The sequence below is a fragment of the Babjeviella inositovora genome, assembly GCF_001661335.1.
Source record: "Babjeviella inositovora NRRL Y-12698 unplaced genomic scaffold BABINscaffold_9, whole genome shotgun sequence".
NCBI classification, from domain to species: domain Eukaryota; kingdom Fungi; phylum Ascomycota; class Pichiomycetes; order Serinales; genus Babjeviella; species Babjeviella inositovora.
The window spans coordinates 738554-757580 of NW_017566846.1; the positions used below are offsets into that span (position 1 = coordinate 738554).

At 47.7% G+C, this 19027-nt stretch overlaps 9 protein-coding genes across 9 annotated transcripts in view; 2 read left to right on the forward strand and 7 right to left on the reverse strand.

The window, feature by feature from the left end:
* Positions 1-89: 89 nt before the first annotated feature.
* BABINDRAFT_172173 (uncharacterized protein) lies at positions 90-908 on the reverse strand (the record flags this gene model as incomplete). Its single annotated transcript, XM_019130866.1, has 2 exons — positions 90-204; positions 244-908. The coding sequence occupies 2 exons, from the start codon at positions 906-908 to the stop codon at positions 90-92; spliced, it is 780 nt and encodes a 259-aa protein (XP_018984248.1).
* A 400-nt stretch (positions 909-1308) lies between these two features.
* On the reverse strand, positions 1309-3538 carry PEX8 (Pex8p). Its single transcript, XM_019129423.1, has one exon. The coding sequence runs from the start codon at positions 3511-3513 to the stop codon at positions 1453-1455; it is 2061 nt and encodes a 686-aa protein (XP_018984249.1). The 5' UTR covers positions 3514-3538; the 3' UTR covers positions 1309-1452.
* A 430-nt stretch (positions 3539-3968) lies between these two features.
* BABINDRAFT_162582 (uncharacterized protein) lies at positions 3969-6193 on the reverse strand. The gene has a single exon (XM_019129424.1). The coding sequence runs from the start codon at positions 5900-5902 to the stop codon at positions 4142-4144; it is 1761 nt and encodes a 586-aa protein (XP_018984250.1). The 5' UTR covers positions 5903-6193; the 3' UTR covers positions 3969-4141.
* A 1508-nt stretch (positions 6194-7701) lies between these two features.
* On the reverse strand, positions 7702-8036 carry BABINDRAFT_155029 (uncharacterized protein). Its single transcript, XM_019127273.1, has one exon. It carries the CDS (start codon positions 7925-7927, stop codon positions 7760-7762), a length of 168 nt encoding a protein of 55 aa, XP_018984251.1. The 5' UTR covers positions 7928-8036; the 3' UTR covers positions 7702-7759.
* A 1500-nt stretch (positions 8037-9536) lies between these two features.
* BABINDRAFT_162583 (uncharacterized protein) lies at positions 9537-10996 on the reverse strand (the record flags this gene model as incomplete). The annotated part of the gene is made up of 1 exon (XM_019129425.1): positions 9537-10996. A coding segment is annotated over exon 1 (1363 nt), but the record flags the coding sequence as incomplete, so codon positions are not given.
* Positions 10997-11421: 425 nt separating this feature from the next.
* HRT1 (SCF ubiquitin ligase complex subunit) lies at positions 11422-12322 on the reverse strand (the record flags this gene model as incomplete). The annotated part of the gene is made up of 5 exons (XM_019131144.1): positions 11422-11727; positions 11773-11897; positions 11946-11973; positions 12167-12243; positions 12295-12322. The coding sequence occupies 5 exons, from the start codon at positions 12320-12322 to the stop codon at positions 11629-11631; spliced, it is 357 nt and encodes a 118-aa protein (XP_018984253.1). The 3' UTR covers positions 11422-11628.
* A 173-nt stretch (positions 12323-12495) lies between these two features.
* MED7 (mediator complex subunit) lies at positions 12496-13310 on the forward strand. The gene has a single exon (XM_019129426.1). The coding sequence runs from the start codon at positions 12542-12544 to the stop codon at positions 13250-13252; it is 711 nt and encodes a 236-aa protein (XP_018984254.1). The 5' UTR covers positions 12496-12541; the 3' UTR covers positions 13253-13310.
* Positions 13311-13634: 324 nt separating this feature from the next.
* On the reverse strand, positions 13635-14685 carry PHA2 (prephenate dehydratase; the record flags this gene model as incomplete). Its single annotated transcript, XM_019132440.1, has 2 exons — positions 13635-14589; positions 14635-14685. The coding sequence occupies 2 exons, from the start codon at positions 14683-14685 to the stop codon at positions 13732-13734; spliced, it is 909 nt and encodes a 302-aa protein (XP_018984255.1). The 3' UTR covers positions 13635-13731.
* Positions 14686-15344: 659 nt separating this feature from the next.
* BABINDRAFT_155098 (thiolase family protein) overlaps positions 15345-19027 on the forward strand; it is a 4327-nt gene continuing 644 nt past the window's right edge. The window contains exon 1 of the mRNA XM_019127274.1: positions 15345-17127. Within this exon, the coding sequence (XP_018984256.1) occupies positions 15686-17127 (1442 nt within the window). The 5' untranslated portion in view covers positions 15345-15685. The remainder of the gene's footprint in view (positions 17128-19027) is intronic.

A 19027-nucleotide genomic window follows, 5' to 3' on the forward strand; every position in this document is an offset into this window, starting at 1 on the left:
TTTCGGGTATTGAGTCGAACCACAATCCAAATACTGCAATTTAACAGACGTTTATCGATATTTCCTCAAACCAGTTGTAATTTTTTTTCTCACGCTCTAAAGGTGTTGAGCAACTGGGTGGTTAACGGTCTGACTGGCTCCGCCGCATCCTCTTCCTCTTCCTCCTCTGGCTCGGTCAGCGCCTCCGGTACGCTCACAGCGCGTCTGTAGTCTCCGCGCCACCATTCACTAACACCATCATACAACGGGATGCGCCAACGGTTCTGGCCAGGGAGAAAGTCGTTGACAATGGCACAGCCCGTCACCAACCCCACAAGGCACGGTACCATCGAGTGCCACCCGTTATTGACAAACATCTGAAGCGTCAACACGTACACAAACGACTTGTCTGACAATAGTAACTTCTTCGGCACGTGTGAGGGGTTATCCTGTGGAGTCAACTGAACCTCAAACAGGTATGACACAGGTACCTTACTGTAGTATATGGCAAGTAAGCTAAACAAAATGGCGAGGGGGCCAGAGGCTACGGTGTTGAACCAACTCCAGCCGGTAAACTGGACCAAGATCTGGTTAAGGAAGAAAAGCGCTGCGACAAGAACCGCATTCCACACAAACGCAAGAAAGATCACGGTTAAGTACTTGTGCGACCCGTAGAGGCGTTCCAAGACCTTGAAGTTGTACCAGAGAAGCACCCCAAGTAGCACGTCCGATTCTTGGGTGAATGCGGTCTGAAAAGTGGCAAAGCGCCAGTACTGATGCCACTGTGCGATGGCGGGAGTGTACGAAAGAAGAAAGAGATACTTGATATCCATGAGCGATGTGGCAAACGGGACTGCGAGGGTAACCACACAGCAAAGCTGAGAGATGGGCGTATTGATAAACGCTTTTATGGGTGAAATACGGGTCATTGGAAGAGCGTCAGTTTGTTGATGTATAGGCTTGGAATATGATCAGGCCAGTTGGTACGGAGCTTGGATCTGTAAGTTTGTATTTTTAGCTGACTTGGTTTTGTCTGACTTGGTTTTGCCTGGCTTGCCTTCGTCTGGCTTCTTTGCTCTGATGTGGATTCCCTTCGTCTTGCTTTGATAGCGTCTCCTGAGACCTGCGCTCCCTGACAGCTCGGTGCAGGAGATTAAAGTCTCGCTGCAAGGTCTGCACCATAGTTAAAATCCGATAAGACTTGGATTACCTGAAAACGCTGAATCTACCAATCTTGCCTCTTTCCCACTCAGTTAAATGTTACTTTCTGGCTCTTGGAAAGTAATTTGGAATTTTTTTCTTTTTAATTTCTCTCATTTTTACTGAATTCCCAGTTATAGCCTGTGTGATTGATGGTAAGTACGTACCATTGATTAAACTAAATATACCCACCCAATGATAATAAAAATAGTATTTTGAGACAAACCAATGCATTTACCATATATTGGAAAGGAGCAATATAGTATGTTAGTTCTACAACTTCGGGGTCGCACGCTGAAACCACCACTGGATAGCCGTGTTAGCCCTGTGTAAATCCAAGTTCTCGCCGATACAGTTGCCCAAGCTCTCAGAGAGAAGCTTCTGCTCACGCTTATCACTTCTCATAATCAACACCCAGATCTCGTCTAGCCAGTGAACAAGCTTGTGCTCCGGTATGTACGGCACGGTCAAGATGAGGGCCGTAACCAAGGATGATCTGATAGTCGGGCTCAAAGACTCGACAATGTTCAACTGCCCGTCATTAGTGACCTGCTCTGTGACCACAGGGTTACTATGCAACTCGGTCGCTGGGGCTGAGGAGAGCTGCTGGTGGGAAAGGATCGATTGCGCGTAGGAGGGGTTAAGCGGAAGCCCCGGCTCGGTGGCGGCGCATCTCTGCGCTAGTAACCGCAAAAGCGAATCGCCATAGTCATCGGCGCAATTACCTAGTAATGACTTAGCCAAGGTTTCGACAGCAATGTTGAGCTGCGCTGGGGATAACACGGACGGAAACTGGTCGAGTACCACCATGAGGTACGGGAGAATGCGTGACAAGGACATTACGTCAGTGGTGGTGGCGGCTATATGTGACAAAATCACCGAATGAGCAGACTCAACCACCGCCTTGGCCTTCACAGAAGTGGCTTTCTGGACAATGATCCCTTCCGCCATGGGCAAGATCAGCACGCGAGCGACACGATTGACGGCTCTAGACGATGCCGTAAGCTTCACAAGATGCTCGCTGTAGCCCAACATGAACAAAAGCTTCGATTCGTCAACAATTGTGTACTCTGGGTGGTTCATCACGTGCAACTGACTGGCAAACGCCTCTGGAAGCTGACTGGCCAGCCTCAAGTCTAACTGGAAGAGGCCATCGAGCGCCGTGAAGTAGACAAAGTTGTAGGCCGCAAAGCCTCCAGTGCCAATCTTTTCCAAGATAAAATTCAAGTCAAACAAGCAGTTCAAGACCGTGCGAAAGCTTGCAGCGAAGCGAAAACGCAAAAGGGTTGCCTGAGAATTGAATGTGAGAGCAAGGGTGCACAAGCCCTGGAACATAATCACGTAGGAAAAGAGAATCTGCTTCAAGAGCACGAGTTCTTCCGCCGTAAAGGTGCCAGGACCCAGTGCGACCACATAATTCAAGTTCTTGGAGAACCCTGCCAATCTGGCTAACGATTCCTCGATGCGTGCGGGGTTATTAGCATGGCTTCCGCCGGGGAAGTAGCCCGAGGTCCCGGACATATGGAGGTAGCAGTTTTCGATGAGAAACGACAAACGGTTCAAGTTTTTCACCACAATGTCTTCAGTCATGAGCAGCAGGAATAACTCAGGTGCGTGGTTGCGGAAGACCTCGCCGTTCAGCAACCCCTCGTTGAAAACAAGTCGGATTGTATCGTTGAGGATTTGTTGGTGGGGCAACTTGGCGCGTGCAGATTCAGGCAACAAAGGGAAAGCACTAGCGGATGCAAGAAGCATTAACGCACGGACGTTTGGCGGTGTGTGGCCTGCATTTCGCGCGCCCGCAATCGTGGTATTCACCACTTCAATGAGCAAAGCGCACATCTGGGCGTCTACCCTTGCAAATCCCCGCGTTTGCTCCGGGATCTGGTGCTGATCGCGCACCGGGTTGGCAGCCAAGATCCCAGCAATGACCGGTGCAAGCTTCCACATGGATTTCCCCTGCTGTTTGACCTCGAGCAACGCCTCGAGCACCGTCTGGTAGAAAAGAGCGACCGGAAGTGTCGGCTGGCTAACCTGCAACTTTTTCTCGACCGCGAACTTGAACACCTCGCACACGCCGTACGCGCTCTCGAGATCGATGTCGTTACCCCTGGCCAACCCAAAAAGCACCGGCGACCTGAATGTGTGAAACATAAGAAGCAGCAAATTTCTCTCGTTTTTGATCGTGGGGATGTAGTACGCGAGGTATGACAAGAGCTGCTTGCCCGTGGTGGCCGGCTGGGGGTGCACCAAGTCATGGAACAAGTAGTCGAGCGGTTGTGGCTGGAGGGTCGAGTAGGTCTGGGGGGATGTCTGGAGCTGCTGTTGCATCATTCGCCCCTGGGGACCTAGTCTATTCATTGATGCAGTGCGAAGCAGAGAGGTAAAGAGAGGCAGAGGCAGAAACTACTGAGACTTAAATGCGTTTTCCCCGCACAGACGCCGGAGTGTGTCACGTGAAAAGGTCACGTGTTACACCATATAAAGGGAGCGACCTTCGTGCATTAACGGTAAAATGTATAACATATAAACCATGAAGACCGCCGTATATCGATTAATATCATTCTAGCTAAAACAATGTACGGTTCGTTCAATGGGGAGACCGGCTATCCTCTGACGGAATACGAACCGAGACCCGTTGTTAGTAATACATACAGGATATTTTCGGCATTCTGCCAGAATATTGACATGAGGCCCAGCACAAAAGGAGCAAAAGCATGTGAGAGTCATTTCATCTATGCACTGGGCACCCGAGTTGAAGCCTTTTCTTAACTAGATCCCCATCAAAATGAACTTTACAATGGTGCAAAGATACCTCTCAATTATTTTTAGCGAGGTCTTACAGTAGTAGCACATGAAAACCATAAATTAGCAAATAACGATAATAACCGGTTGGATGCTGCGAGATTTGGGACCCTATATCGCAGCATGAAAAGTAGTATACACAATAAACTTATCGTTCTTAGAAGGACTTTGGAGAGATCATTGGCATGATGTCGTTCTCGGCATCCTGGGCATCGGAGTTTTTGACGCCTTCGGCAGATTCCTTGTTGTATTCTAAAGCGTTGAGCTTTACTTCCTGTTTGTTGTAGTGATGGAAACACAACCAGAAGCAGACACCAGCGATGAAACAAGAGACGGACAACCCAGTGTAGGTCCAGACCAACTTGGGGTTTTCGGAAGTTGGGGACAAGGCGATACCCAAGGCGGAGCCGAAAGCAGTAGTGAGCAAGTACATGGACATGATGAAGGACTTCATGGAGGATGGAGCCTTGGTGTAGGCGTACTCCAAACCGGTAATGGAAGCCAAGATTTCAGAAATAGCGATCAAAACGTAAGCTGGCACCTGGAGAGCAATGTTGATGTGGTTTGGAATCTTACCGTTGTCAGAGGCAGCACACTGAGATGGGAAAGTGTAGCATGGCCCGGCCTTGTAGATGTAGTGTTGTAAGACACCGGCATAGGCCATGGCAGCAGCACCAAAGAAGAAACCGAGGGTGATTCTGGTGATTGCTCTGAAAGGAGTGAATCTTCTGATGAATGGGTAAGCAAAATGTTCAAAGATTGGAATGAAAACAATAATGGCAATGGAGTCAATAGCCTGCAAGATATCGTTTGGCAAACCGTGCAACTCCATTTGGCCAGCCTGGGAGACAAAGTTGTTCAACATCTGGCCATAAACCACCCAGTAGATCGGATAGAAACAGAATACCTTACAAGCAATCATGGCTCTCTTGACTTCCTCAACAAAGTGATCGTTCCAGTGGTAGTTCTTGTCCGGGCTGTTGCTTGGCTTGGCAGCGTCGAAGCTGAACTTGTTTCTGACACCGATCCACATGATGTGGAAACTGTCAGCGATGACGGTGCTGGAAGGTGGGGTCTTGACGTACTTGTTTCTACCGATAACCAAGACAGTAATACCAACAACGAAGAAGCACAATGGCAAGAGGTATGCGGCCCAGAAACCCTTGTGCATCTCCAATTCAGTAGTAGCAATAACCGAAAGGGAACCGACGTTAATCATCAAATAGAAGAACAAGAAAACGTTCTGGATGGTCACAGCTGGATCCAAAATAACGCGTTCGCCAGTCTTTGGGATGATGTGGATTCTTGGACTAGTCTTTGGAATCTGGTCAGCAATCAATGGGGAAACGTTAGACTTGACACCACCAGTACCAATACCAATGATAACAATAGCAGTGGCGTAGCCGCCAAGAGCCACAGACGGAGAGGTGATAGATGGAACAGAGGTGATGAACAAGATGAAGATACCAAAGAAGTAAATGATGCAGAAAACAAAGATAGTCTTGTACTTACCCCAGAAAGAGTCGGCAATCCAGGCCCCAAAAATTGGGGTGATGTAACACCAAAACTGGAAGAAGTACGACAAAGCCGTGGCACCGGAGTTACCCAAGTTCAAGATACCCGGCGGGGTATCTGTTGGACTGTTTTGCATGTAGTTCTGGAAAGGACCGGACAAACCGTAGTAAGAGAAACGCTCACACAACTCAACAATAGCAACCAACCAACACGATAATGGAATCTTTTCGGAAATGTGACGCAAGGTCTTCATTTCTTCGTCGGTCGGCATTCTCCCTTCTTCCTCCTCGAAGCCATCTCCGTTGGCGTAGACCATTCCGAGGTCATTGGAGTCTTCGGCGCTCTGCACTTCAATCCCGTTGTGTTCGTTTGACTTTTCGTCAATCTTTTCCTTCAAATCCATGGTTATGTATAAAGATGGAGTATGGGAAACGTTTTCAAAAACTTGGGGCCGCACCCATATTTATATTTTCCATCGGCCGATACTCTCATAACGGAAATGGCCCGCCCTCTAATGCAAAAAAGTGGAGATGGGACATTGCTGACGGTGGTGTATCGGGAGGCACGCAATAGGTGCATGCGCCGATTACGTGGGTTTACGCTTTGCAATATCTTGTGCTGCCCCTTAGGCCATCTACGTACATGCCCAGACATTTTCCGCCCAACCAGGTGTTCGAAAGTGGTCTAATCTCGCATTGTTCGTATGGGTATGTGATGGCAGCAGTGGGAAAATGCCCGCGTTCACCTCATGCACGCTCTTTTTTTTGTGTGGTGCATAACGTGCATTTGAGCTCGTTCGTAAATTGTGTCTGTCTGCCTGCAGATTTTTCAGGGATTCCGCGGGGCGGCCCCCTTAACTAAGCTCGCCACTATTTCCCAAAACAACCGGTTACGTATTAGTTTTATAAAGAGCACCACTCTGTAGCAATCAGTTTCTCTTGTTTAGTGGTGTACGGAGTTGGAGTTGAGAGTGGTCGTAGAGACGAAGAAAAAGAAACGGCAAGGGAAAAACTCATGCCGCGGGTAGCCCAAAAGGCAGCACCTAGCGTCCGATGCAGACAGGGGTATCATTCCACCGCTTAAGCTTTTGGCATGCATGATTGATACCCGTTCGGAAGTTTAAACTGCCGTACCCACTGGTGACATGATTAGAGGCATTGGTATGGATAGAAAATTGGTGATAGAGGGGTAAGTTGGGTAGTTTAGTGGGATAAGTTGGCAAAGATTGATATCCATCGATAGCCGTCTTTAGTAACGGTGATTGAGCGGTGCTAATTAGCTCTCTTGAGGAATATTTGCACCGGGATCTGATAATCGTGTCTCACAGATTCAGTCTAGCTACACTGGCACCTGCAACCACAAGTTTTTATTTACGGAGCCAGCAATCCCGCGTGGATTCCACGTTCTCTGCTGTTCCGTATCGGAGCCTTTACCAGTCGGGGCCTCGAGACGGTGCTCGGGGCAGGTGATTGTGTTAAAAGGATGGAGAAAGCTGTTGTGAGAGAAATTTTTTTTGAAATCTTCGCCGGACGATGCATATTCCCCTTCAATTAAACTCACGGATAAGAGTTACAGTGACCCAGCGGAGGAATACTACTTGAGCGCCATATCCTACGCCTTATCTCTAAACTACAAACCGCCTCTCCAAGTATACGGGTTAATTGTCCGTTTGGGGTATGTCGGTCTCTTGGGATGCTAGTTTACGCTTTGGGGCTAAAAGATAAGAACCGATGGTTTATCTAGTGAGCTGAAAGTGTGGGGGGCCACTGCATTTGGTCTTGCGTAAAGTCTGGGCAGACATACGTCCCATAGAGAAGAGCTAAATGAGACTATCCTGGTTCGTAAATTCTCCGTTAAAGCGCCACACATAGGATTCACATGTTTCAAGTCACTGGTAAGCAGCACGTTATCGGCTTTCAGACACCGTGGTCGTACGGCTATCTCGAATGCAGTCGCATCTTGTGTATACGAACATCATGACACTCGGTGAAACAATGGAGGTCGCTGGCATCACACCATGCTTCGGCGACTTTACGCTTAAAACCTCAAGCTGCTTTCTAAATTAAGTTTTTGTAGGGCTCAGGGCCGTACGATAAGGTGGTAAAAGCTAGACAAGTGGTTATCTTTCCAGTGATCGAATGCAGTATAGCATACATGGTTGCAAGGGTCAAGGCCCCTTTTTAGTACAAATTATTATCACCTGTTTTTTCGTCTTATTCCTAGGAATAATAGCTTCGTAATGTTTAATTTACAAAGCGTATTAAATGTCTAAGGGAAATTTAGCCTGTTTAACTAAGATTGAGAAGGATTGAAGTATTGCCAAATTATAGGTCAAAAGTGGAAAGCCCCCCGACGGGTAGATTATAGTGGTCCACCCCGCTGTAATTTGATTAAACAGGCTAAGTTTCCCCTTGGGTATTTTGTCCATTTAGCCTGCTTAGCAGATATAAACCCCCAGTCAACTTACCCGAGTCAATTGGTCCTAGAGCGGTATTCGTAGGAGCACCTTCCCATTAAAGTTTTATCTCACTATTCCCAGTTCTAAATTGATATCTGAGGAATTGTGCCTATTTCACAGCATAATTATCGTGATGACTTTGGCATATTACCCAGTGAATATATCCGGATAAAGTTCTGCCCTGTGATGCCTTGTTGAGCATTAAACTCTATCTCCGGTCTTTCCTCCGTCTCGGCGATGACAGCCTAGCTGGTTTATCTTTTAACGTTTCTGGTTACTGTTCTGTGGTCACGCAATATCTCATAATCTATGCTAATTTCACATTCATGGTCATATCCTCATTCTCAAAACTGCTAACGGCCGAATCGCCAATCCACTCCGTGACTGAAATGGCGAGCATTAATTGATATGCAATGCACTGCACAAATCTGTCCGATATTATTCCTTTTTCCCGCCGTACGCTGGCTGTAAGCCCATCTCCTTAAATTGGCGCACGCAGGTAGCCGAAAGATTAAATCCCCTGTATGATAGGGTTAGCTGTCACCCGTCCTGACATGACAGGCGCATGACTAAGTCAGCGCGAGAGTTTCTTTTTCTGAGGGTGAAAATTTTTCCGTGAGCAGCAAAAGAAAAATCTGGCCACATCCTACCACAAGTTGACAGGTAAAGGATACGAGGCCAAGTGCCTTAGGAGGTGTGAACACAGAGATAAGCAATTTCAAAAACCAAAGCTTAAATGGCCAAGTCATTCAAAATTGCCATGTCAATGGGTTGCAGCTTACGGCGTTTTGATGCGAAAATTCTTGTGACCGGGCTACTTCAACCTGTAGGATAGCAGGACGATGTTGCAGATGGCTAGACCTGAGCGAACCCCTTGGCCGAGCTTTCGGCGTGAACGCAACCCCGTTGTAGTAGGCCACTTTGGAGCCGTGCGAGTGTCTGGCCCCAATAGACTCCCTATTGCTAAATGCAGGATATCAGATAGGCATCGGACTCACCCCACAGATAGATCATATGATTTTGGCTATTTTTCGGCTGGAGATGTCTGTGGACACCCCCACAGTCAGCCTTGCCGAGCATGAATCTGGCGGTATTCCTTGGAAAGGGAAGGTATTAGAGAGGCGGGGAATGTATCTATAACGTTAATGCTATATACTCTCGGATCCGATAGCTTGATCTGTCAAAATGTATAGGTAAATGGAAGTAGGAGGGTTATACACAACTTTGTGGTTGATATTTGGAATTGGAGCTAAGATATGGTTCTAGATGTATGGCAGAACGGAAGTTTGTGCTGGAAATGTTTATGTTAATGGATTATTATGAGCAGTTCTTCAATTTCATAATATGATACGTACGGTGAGTTAGGCCTTTAATATATATATCGTTAACAAAGATTAATCAATTATAATATTTAATGTCTAGACCCAATGTATATCTATTGGATATCGTCGACAACGCCTGCAATATCAGATATTACCTTTAACACACTCGACATGGTCATATAACGCCTAAAACCATTTATATCTATTTATATAGCAATTTATACGTACAGTTTACAACTATATATTAAAAAATCGATACCAAGATCAATGTCAATTTTACATGTTATAATTAGCATCCATCGTAAATTAAATCATCAAGGTCATAAAATTGGCGCTCCCTAATCTATATCATCGAAGAGGTACTCATCGTCTGAGTCATCCTCATGATGGTGGCTGAGCTGGTGGCGAAGCCCCAGGTGGTGCTCAGAACAGCAGCCATAGGACTCCTTCAGGTTGATAATATCCATGAGCTCGTCCTCGACCTCGAGACCCATACCCTTGGCGTTGAGGAGCATCACCTTAGTGATACGCACAAACTCATCCTTGCACAACTTGGCGTACAAGATGTACGACGCGTTTTCAAGCAAGACCTGGAGTTTGGTCACGGAAAGCACGTCGCGGATGTCTGTGAGCTCGGTGATCAATTTGGAAAAGTCGGTGCGCGACACCTTCAACCCTGGGAGGGAGGCACCGACATCCATGACAGCCATAATGTACTCGTTGATGGCCGCAAGGGGCTTCAAAAGCACACCCACGAGGGTAATGATAGGATCCTTGGAGTCGATGCTCGGCTGGTGTAAGCGCGACAACGCAATCTTCTCGTATATCTGGAAAGACTCTTGGATCGCGCCGTAGACGGCCTTGCGCGCGGGGATGTTGGCATTGCGAGCGGGGGTGTTAGTCTTGATGCGCGTGTCCAATAAGAAACGTCCGACGTCAATAGCAAACTTGCCATGGCTGAACACGTCCATGAAGATGTGGTTATACTGGTTGTTCAAGTCCGCGCGGACCTCCTTTTTGCCGGGCATGGTGATACACGCACGCATCGTCGCGCGCTGCCGCGCCTCGAAGTACGCGTTGTACGACGGAAAGTCCATGGACGCAGCGGTGCCCAACATTGCGCGGAATTCGATGTGCGACGGCCTATTGGAGAGCGCCAACACCGAGACACGTGAGCACAACGCGCTCAGCACGCGATGCACCATACGCAAATTACCGCGGAGCTGGAGCAAGTCGCAGTCAGCGAGCGTCGCGCTTTCGCTCAAGATACCGATGCTGTCATTCAACGCGCGCACCATCTGCGCACAGTTCTGCTGTGCACGACACGAGACTATCTTGTGGAGATTTGCGGCGCATAGCTCCGTCTCAAATCTCATCAAAAGCGCATCTGCGCGCATGATCACGTCGGGGAGCGCAAACTTCACGAGTTGGAAGTAGATGGAGCGCATTTCGTCAAGGCTTTCGAGCTCGCGGTACCGCAAATCGAATTTATCGAGCATCCCGAACGTCTTGAGTAACCGCTGGATGATGTTTGCCGCATCGTCGTTGTATGTGGCGTATCGGTCGCCAAGTTCGTCCTGGTTGGCTTCAAAAACCTCTCCATAAGTCACAAAGAGGTTGCAGAGGTTGTGGACGGTCGAGCCAAGGGTGCTGTATAGGTTCTGAAGCTCCTCCTTGACGTCAGCTTGGGCCTCTCTCAAAGACATGGTGGCTGAGGAAGATGGTGAATCCACGGCGCTTAAAACTGAACCGATTTTCTTGGATCGAGTTTTTCATTCTTGCAGCGGCTGTTCACAGCACGACTTTCGGAAACGACAATTGGAGAGGATTTAAGCGTTTTTGTTAAAATAATTACTAACATTTATAAGGCGGGCTTTTAAAAGCGGCTCAAATGTAAATCCTTGGTCCCTGCAATTTGCAACAGGGTCTTGGTCTACGAACTCGAAGCTGTATTATGCTAAGCCTATAAGGTCTAGATCCCCGGATACACGATTGTTGAGAGACATAAATACCTTCTAGAAGTAGACGTATTTACTCTGTGGATGATAAGCGATCAAAAATACAGTATTTCAGAAGCCTACAATTTTACTTTATTGGGTTATCTACGGAACAGTAGATTTGGCAAATACATGTGGTGTGAATCTACCATGATAAATGCATTTCTGTGCCACTATAACAAGAATACCATTTAATAGCCCTTACGCTGAAGGTAGGATCTATCCCTAAAACCCGTGGCACGTCCTACAAGCTAGCAAAGCGCATAAAGTGAATAATATAAAGGTATAATGCAAAAGCCGATTACAGCTCTAAACAAGGGACATTGGCCAGCAGTCGGAGAAAAAAGAGCCACTAACGACCATACTTTTGAAATACCCACTCTCTGGAATCCAACGGGCAGGAGTTTCTGTTCTTCAACCATCTGGTGATACAATGCAAGTGGAAGGCGTGCTAAAAGGTTAGTACGAGACGGATAGGGGAAACGGTGATACATACGTTACAGGTACCCCAGGCGGCTATACATTCCTCGGTCTGTTGGCCATTCATGCTATTCGGTTGGCATTCGATACATTGATCCATTAGGTGGTTTCTGCAAATGGCGCAGGTATCGACCACAATATCTAAAAGGGTTAGTAATTGTTGCGTAGTGGGGGATGAGAGCTACATACCCCAAGACCAAAAGGCCACGGCCGTCCACTGAAAGCATTAGTAATTGGTCAAAATGAATGAAACGGGTGATATGATCGAATAGCATAGTGGTCGGCAAACAGCATTGAGACCCATCGAATAGTACTGCATCGCGTCAGACACTGCGATACCGGCAAATACTATGGCGACACGGGTAGGAATGGCAGTATTTGTATAATTCCATGCATTTGATACAACATACCTTTTTGACCTCAAATCTCTTCTTGGCGTCTTTCTTGGTCTCCACTTCCTGTGACTGTGGGGTTTCACTTGATGGGGCTATATGTCGTTAGTGGCTGGAATCCGGGGTATCTTCACAAAAAAACATACAGGTATCAATTTCCATTTCTTCGGACATTCTGGCTACGTATGAAATGAGCTGAAATGAGGATCTCTCAGCGTGTGATCAGCTTGAAGGCAATTTGAAATCGTATTACTAAGAAAAGTATCCGGCACAGAGTGCGCGTACAAAAATTCAAGTATGGGGCACCACAGGGGTGTACAAACACTTCAAAGACCAGGCTGCACTGTGGTTATCTCATAGCATACTTCTCCTGCCGCTCAAAAAATCACCAAGATGGCAGCAAACGGAGAGGATGACCTTATTACATCGCTCTACCCCCCACCACCGCCCTATTACAAGTTCTTTACTGATGAAAACCTAGAGAAGCTTGAGACAGGTGCCGAGCCCCAGGGCGACCTCAAATTTCTTGTGCCACCAAGCCCGCCCGGCGGCGAGACCTACCGATCCTTCGGGAATATCTGGCACTTTGAGGATAAAATTCCGTCACTATCTGAAATGGGAATGGTGCAACTATACGACACGGAGTGCGACACGTCACTCCCTGCGCAAAACACCGACCAATTGAAGTCGACGATCCGCGTGACGGAGTTGAAAAAGCTACTCAAGTCGCTCCTCCTCAACTTCTTGGAGCTCGTGGGCATTCTCGCTGTGTCGTCGGAGAACTTTCACCTCAAGATCGAAAATATCCGCACCATCATCATCAACATCCACCATTTATTGAACGAGTACCGGCCGCACCAGTCACGAGAAAGCTTGATTTTGTTGCTCGAAAAGCAGATCGACTCTAAACAGTCTGAGATTTCCCTGATCGACAAGGCTTGCTTGGATATAGAGACAAAGTTGCGCGACCTCGTGCGGAACCTCGCCCAGAAGCCCGCAAACCAGGTGCAGGTGAAAGAGGACGACGCAGAGGTCGCAGAGCCCGCAGAGCCTGCGCGCCACGACGTCATTGCCCGCTTGCTCCAGGAAATCAAAGACCAGTAAGCTGGAAGCAATCGGCTTTACTCCTGTATGTGTATAATAGAATGTTGTATAATACCGGAAGTGTAAAATTGATATAGGGGTCCTATGTGTTTAACTACACGACGGACGCACATGGGCTATTCCAGAAAAGTGTTTAGAGAAACGATTGAACGTTGATATCCAACCCTGAGTCTCACAGTTTTCAATTCTACACGATTACTGGTCTTCCTAACTCACCTTTAGGATTGATATCGTAAATGACAACTTAAATTAGTGGCTGCTATAGCCATAGTGTTATCTATTGGAACCTCACCCAAGCTTTTTAATCCTCGATACAAATACCGACATTATTATAACCTTGCTTTTTACATCATCCACCATGCTGTGGATCTACCTTCACTAGCTCCAGATCTATATTCCTATTAGCGTACACTTTCCAGGCCATTAACAAAAAATTATATACACACGCATCGTTGCATAGCCCTTGCAAGTCTCCTGGCTCAGGGCTTTTCCAAAAACTCCCAGTGCTTGTTGTTTCTTGGGAATGTGCCCATGACCACACAATCTAAACATCTCGCTCGTAACTCGTCTAGAGCCAGGGCCAACACATCCGCCCCGCCCTGTGGCTTGCTATAAAACTCGACAAAGAAAATATACTGCCACGGCTTCAAGAGAGATGGTCTCGATGTGATACTCGTCATGTTTAAGCCGTAATCGGAGAGCACGGACAAGGCAGTACACAACGCACCCGCATCGCTGTGGTTGACGGTGAAGCAGAGGGAGGTCACAAGCAAGCCCTGTTTGGATTTTGGCTTCCCCAAAACCAAAAATCTGGTTGTGTTTTCCCGGTTATCCTCGATATTCTTCTGTAAGACCGGCAACCCGTAGAGGCTGGACGCAGCCGAGGAGCAGATCGCGGCGGAGCCCTCCGTACCAGCGGCAGAGTCTTTAATAACCAATTCCGCAGCCTCAGACGTAGAAGAAGCATCGATCCGCTCAACGCCATTAGTCTTGAACAACGTTGCGTTGTCCTGGAAGAATTTGGTGCACTGGCCCCAGACCTGCGGGTGCGAGTAGATGCGTCTGATTTGGGTCAAGTCCGTGGAGTTGGACAAGAAACAGTGGTGAATGTTCACATACTGCTCGCCGATAATCTCAAAACGAGCTTTAGGTGAGAGTCCAGCGGCTGGCAAGTACCAGGACCGCAACAAATCGTACGTGAAGATAACCTGACCGTTGGTGGAGTTTTCAAACGGCACCACCGAATACACCACCTCTCCTTTGTCTATCGCGGAGAAGCAGTCGCCGATGCTTGGTTGGGGAGTGAGATCGTAGTCTGGGAACTCCTGTAGCGCGGCCTAGGCGTGTTAGCAAGAAACGAGTTAGAGGCAAAGCGCACATACCATATGGGAATATGTCCCCTTTGGGCCAAGATATGCAACTTTCACGGTCATTATGGATATGGTAGGTTTAATGAAATGGCTAAAAGTTCAATCCCCGGGTTGGCGCTGCGTAGCTGGTAGGAACCGAAGGTTCTGGACGGAGATGGAGAAATTTCAACACTTGTCCCCGGAAATCTGCACCTGACTCATAGAAATTATCCGGCATCCGACCAGCGATGTAGGAGAGATCGGGCCGGAACACGTGATGCAAAACCGTATGAAGTGGAGTCTGGGTCTCAGAAGTGCTCAAAACGGCTTGGCTGCTCCATATAAACAGTTGAATGACTCGGATTCAGGAAAGCGAGAAGTCGGATTTATTAATCACAGATTGGTTATTTGCTAACTGCACTATCCCGGAGTCTGGCGTGTATGGAAAGGTGGAATCAGTATTGGGAGACGATCTAAATGTCTGGTTCATTGAATACGGAAAAAAAGGCATAGGCTTCAAGATTTCTTTCTAAACGTACAGGGGGTTCGTAGATATATGTGACCGTAATCACATCCCATACATTCTGCGTCAACAGCTCCGGATATGGGACTGAGCCACCCAGCACATAACTTACTGTTTTGATTCGTGAATCAGTAGTACGCCCAATCGCGAATCTTGGATCTAGAGCGCGCTCCGCGCGGCTTACGATTCTAGCAAGTCTAAAAGATCTTTTTCCCTGTAACCAAAAACATGGCTTAGTTTTGTAGCCCCACTTTGGTATATGAACTTTCCCCACCTGCACCGATAACTTTAAACCTGGTCAAAACCTGGTCAAAACCTGGCCAAAACCTAGCTAAAACTTGACTAAAACCAGCGAGGATAATATAATCCCAAATCCCTTGTCAACAGCATATTCATTGCCGCTCTCCTGTCTATATTCGGAAAGTGCATCAGTGCCAGATTGGCAGATGATGAAGCCGAATCACAAAGACCGCTACGGATGGTCATTCCCACCTTATCTCGCCCAACTCATAAGCCTTTCACTACTGAGCCAGGAAAATAATTACCTTCGTCCTTCATTGGATGCTCATAGGAGAAACTTTCAGTAACGAGTTATCACACAAGCATGTGTCATTCAGCCTGCATGTACGCACCCCGCCCAGGTATTACCCCAGATTCAATCCCCGCGAAGCCGAGGGCAATGCGGATTTCGGAGATGCCTGGACGTGCCTATATAAGAAGCACGTCTGCCCGAATTTTTCAGGCTCACTCTCTTCCAGGCCATACCTGAATTCAGATTACACAATGGAGAGATTAAGACAAGTAGCATCACACTTGGACACCGTCAAGGGTGCCAGCGCCATCAAGCACAAGAACGCCGACGACGTCGTTATCGTTGCCGCTTACAGAACCGCGATGACCAAGGGGTTCAAGGGGGGGTTTAAGGACACTGCCACCGAAGACTTATTGATTGGACTTGTTAAGGGTTTGCTTTCCAAGACGCCTAAGTTTGACCCTAAATACATTGAGGATGTGGCTATTGGCAATGTTTTGAACGGCGGAGCCGGTGCCTTCGAGCATAGAGCTGCGATGCTAGCTGCGGGGATTTCCTACGAGGCGGCGTTTGTTGCGGTTAACAGACAGTGTTCCTCTGGTTTGATTGCCGTCAACGATATCGCCAACAAAATTTTGACGGGCCAAATCGCCTGTGGGTTGGCTGGTGGGGTTGAGTCGATGTCGCAGAAATACGACCACAAGAACCTTATTCCACAATTTTCAGAGCTAATTGCAAACAGTCCAGCTGCTTCCAAGTGCAACATCCCAATGGGCCTCACTAATGAAAATGTTGCCGAGAAATACAACATTGACCGTGCTGCCCAGGACGCATTCTCCGCTGCTTCGTATCACAAGGCCGAACAGGCTGTCACCAAGGGCTTGTTTAAGGACGAAATTATCCCTGTCCAAGTCAAGACCGCGCAGGGTACCGCTGTCATTGACACCGATGAGGGTCCACGTGCCGGTGTCACCGCTGCTTCCCTTGGGAAGCTTAAGCCAGCATTCAAGAAAGACGGCACCACCCACGCAGGTAATGCGTCTCAGATTTCCGACGGAGCTGGGGCCGTTTTGTTGATGCGTCGTTCGCTTGCCACCAAGCTTGGCTTGAGAGTCGTTGGCAAGTATGTCGCAACCTCCGCGGTTGGTGTCCCACCTGAAATCATGGGAGTTGGTCCAGCTTACGCTATCCCACACGTTCTCGCCCAGGCCGGGATTTCCACCTCTGATGTTGCAGTATTTGAAATCAACGAAGCGTTTGCGGCTCAGGCGTTGTTCTGTATCGAGCACTTGGGCTTGGACAAGGCTAAGGTGAACCCTCGTGGCGGTGCCATCGCCTTGGGTCACCCCTTGGGTGCCACCGGTGCCAGACAAGTTGCTACGATTATGAGAGAATTAAAGACTGGCGAGATTGGAGTGACTTCTATGTGTATCGGGACCGGTATGGGTGCTGCTGCTGTTTTTGTCAAGGAGTAATGTATAGGATCTTGGGTAATACACGAGAGTTCTCTGGTAGGGATTTGATTAGATTTGCGGCAGTGACTTATTAACTTGATTTTCAATTAAATCTTTGAAAGGAAAAGCTGGTGTATCCCGGAGACGGAAATTTAATTATATAGCCTTTCTAGTTCCTGTGCGGAAATTAATGGTACGGTATACCATTAACATAAGGCTTTAGCCCAGAACTAAATGTACGTACAATACAGGTTGCATTTAGCTTTCGGTATACCACGGAAATGGTTACCGTATTCTCGGTCCACGGATTTCAGGAATGCGGTCTTACTATCAGTGGGATTCGAAAACTAAGTTTGGATTACTTTAATAGTTTCGGTCATACGGAGGCGCATCTTTATACTAGCCTTCTATTCTGTTATAGGGGCTAAATCATTACCATTTAACTCATCTGGGGTGTCATATAGATGGCTATTATCTATTAGGCTAATACCACATAGAATCCCAGCCTATACCAAAGCCCTCAGCATATACCAAAGCTTCCAGCATATACCAAAGCCCCCAACCTATACCAATTGAAATCTGTCTACACCTACATACCTCCGAAATAAGTTGTACCGAAAGAGCCGCAAGGTCCAGTTTCCATTCCGATTAGTCAGTTAACCAAAATAGAGCTTACAAGATATACGGTATGGGAGGGACAAACCCCTTGCTATCCTGTCAGAGGCTAGAGTCTGTATTAGCATAACTTGGGAATCGGGATAATTACGTCTCTTCAGGGCATGGAGATTGTGGAACTAGTATAGAACTGGCTAATCACAGCCTCTATGAATTAACTATCCAAGCTCAGATATTGATTAGCCATACAGGTATTGTTTAAAAAAAAAAGCAGATCCAGCCAGTTGATCATATGAAGGGACGCTGTCGGAAGCAGACATCCTTCTCGTACCCCGGATCTCACTGCATGCAGGAATTCCAATCCCCGCACAGTGAAATTCCGCCCAACGAAGCTCCGTATAAAGCCACCATCGCCCATTCCCTCCGGTTATTCTCTCACACATTGATTTATAGACTCAAAAACGGAATGAACAGATTACAACAAGTATCTTCGCACTTAAACCCGAGCGGTGTGAATGCTATCAAACAAAAGAATACCGATGATGTCGTTATTGTTGCTGCCTACAGAACCGCCTTGGCCAAGGGCTTCAAGGGTGGCTTTAAGGATACACGTACCGAGGACTTGTTGATTGGACTAGTCAAGGGTTTGCTTTCCAAGACGCCTAAGTTTGACCCAAGCTTGATTGAGGATGTGGCCGTTGGTAATGTTTTGAAAGTTGGCTCTGGTGCCAAGGAGCACCGGGCTGCCATGTTGGCAGCGGGGGTCCCATACACTGCCGCATTCATCGGCATCAACAGACAGTGCTCCTCCGGTTTGATTGCTGTCAATGACATCGCCAACAAGATCATAGCCGGTCAGATCACTTGTGGGTTAGCTGCGGGGGTAGAGTCGATGTCACTGTCATACAACCAGAAGAACCCTATTCCTGACTTTGCCCTTCTGGTTCTCGATGACCCAGAGGCATCTAAGTGCAGTATTCCAATGGGGATTACCAACGAAAATGTTGCTGAAAAGTATAATATCGACCGCGCGGCCCAGGACGCATTCTCCGCCACTTCATACAACAAAGCCGAACAGGCTGTTGCTAAGGGCTTGTTCAGGGACGAAATCATCCCTGTCCAGGTTAAAACCGCGTCTGGAACTGTTACAATCGACACTGATGAGGGTCCACGTGCCGGTGTTACTGCCGCTTCCCTTGGGAAGCTCAAGCCAGCATTCAAGAAAGACGGCACCACCCACGCAGGTAATGCGTCTCAGATTTCCGACGGAGCTGGGGCCGTTTTGTTGATGCGTCGTTCGCT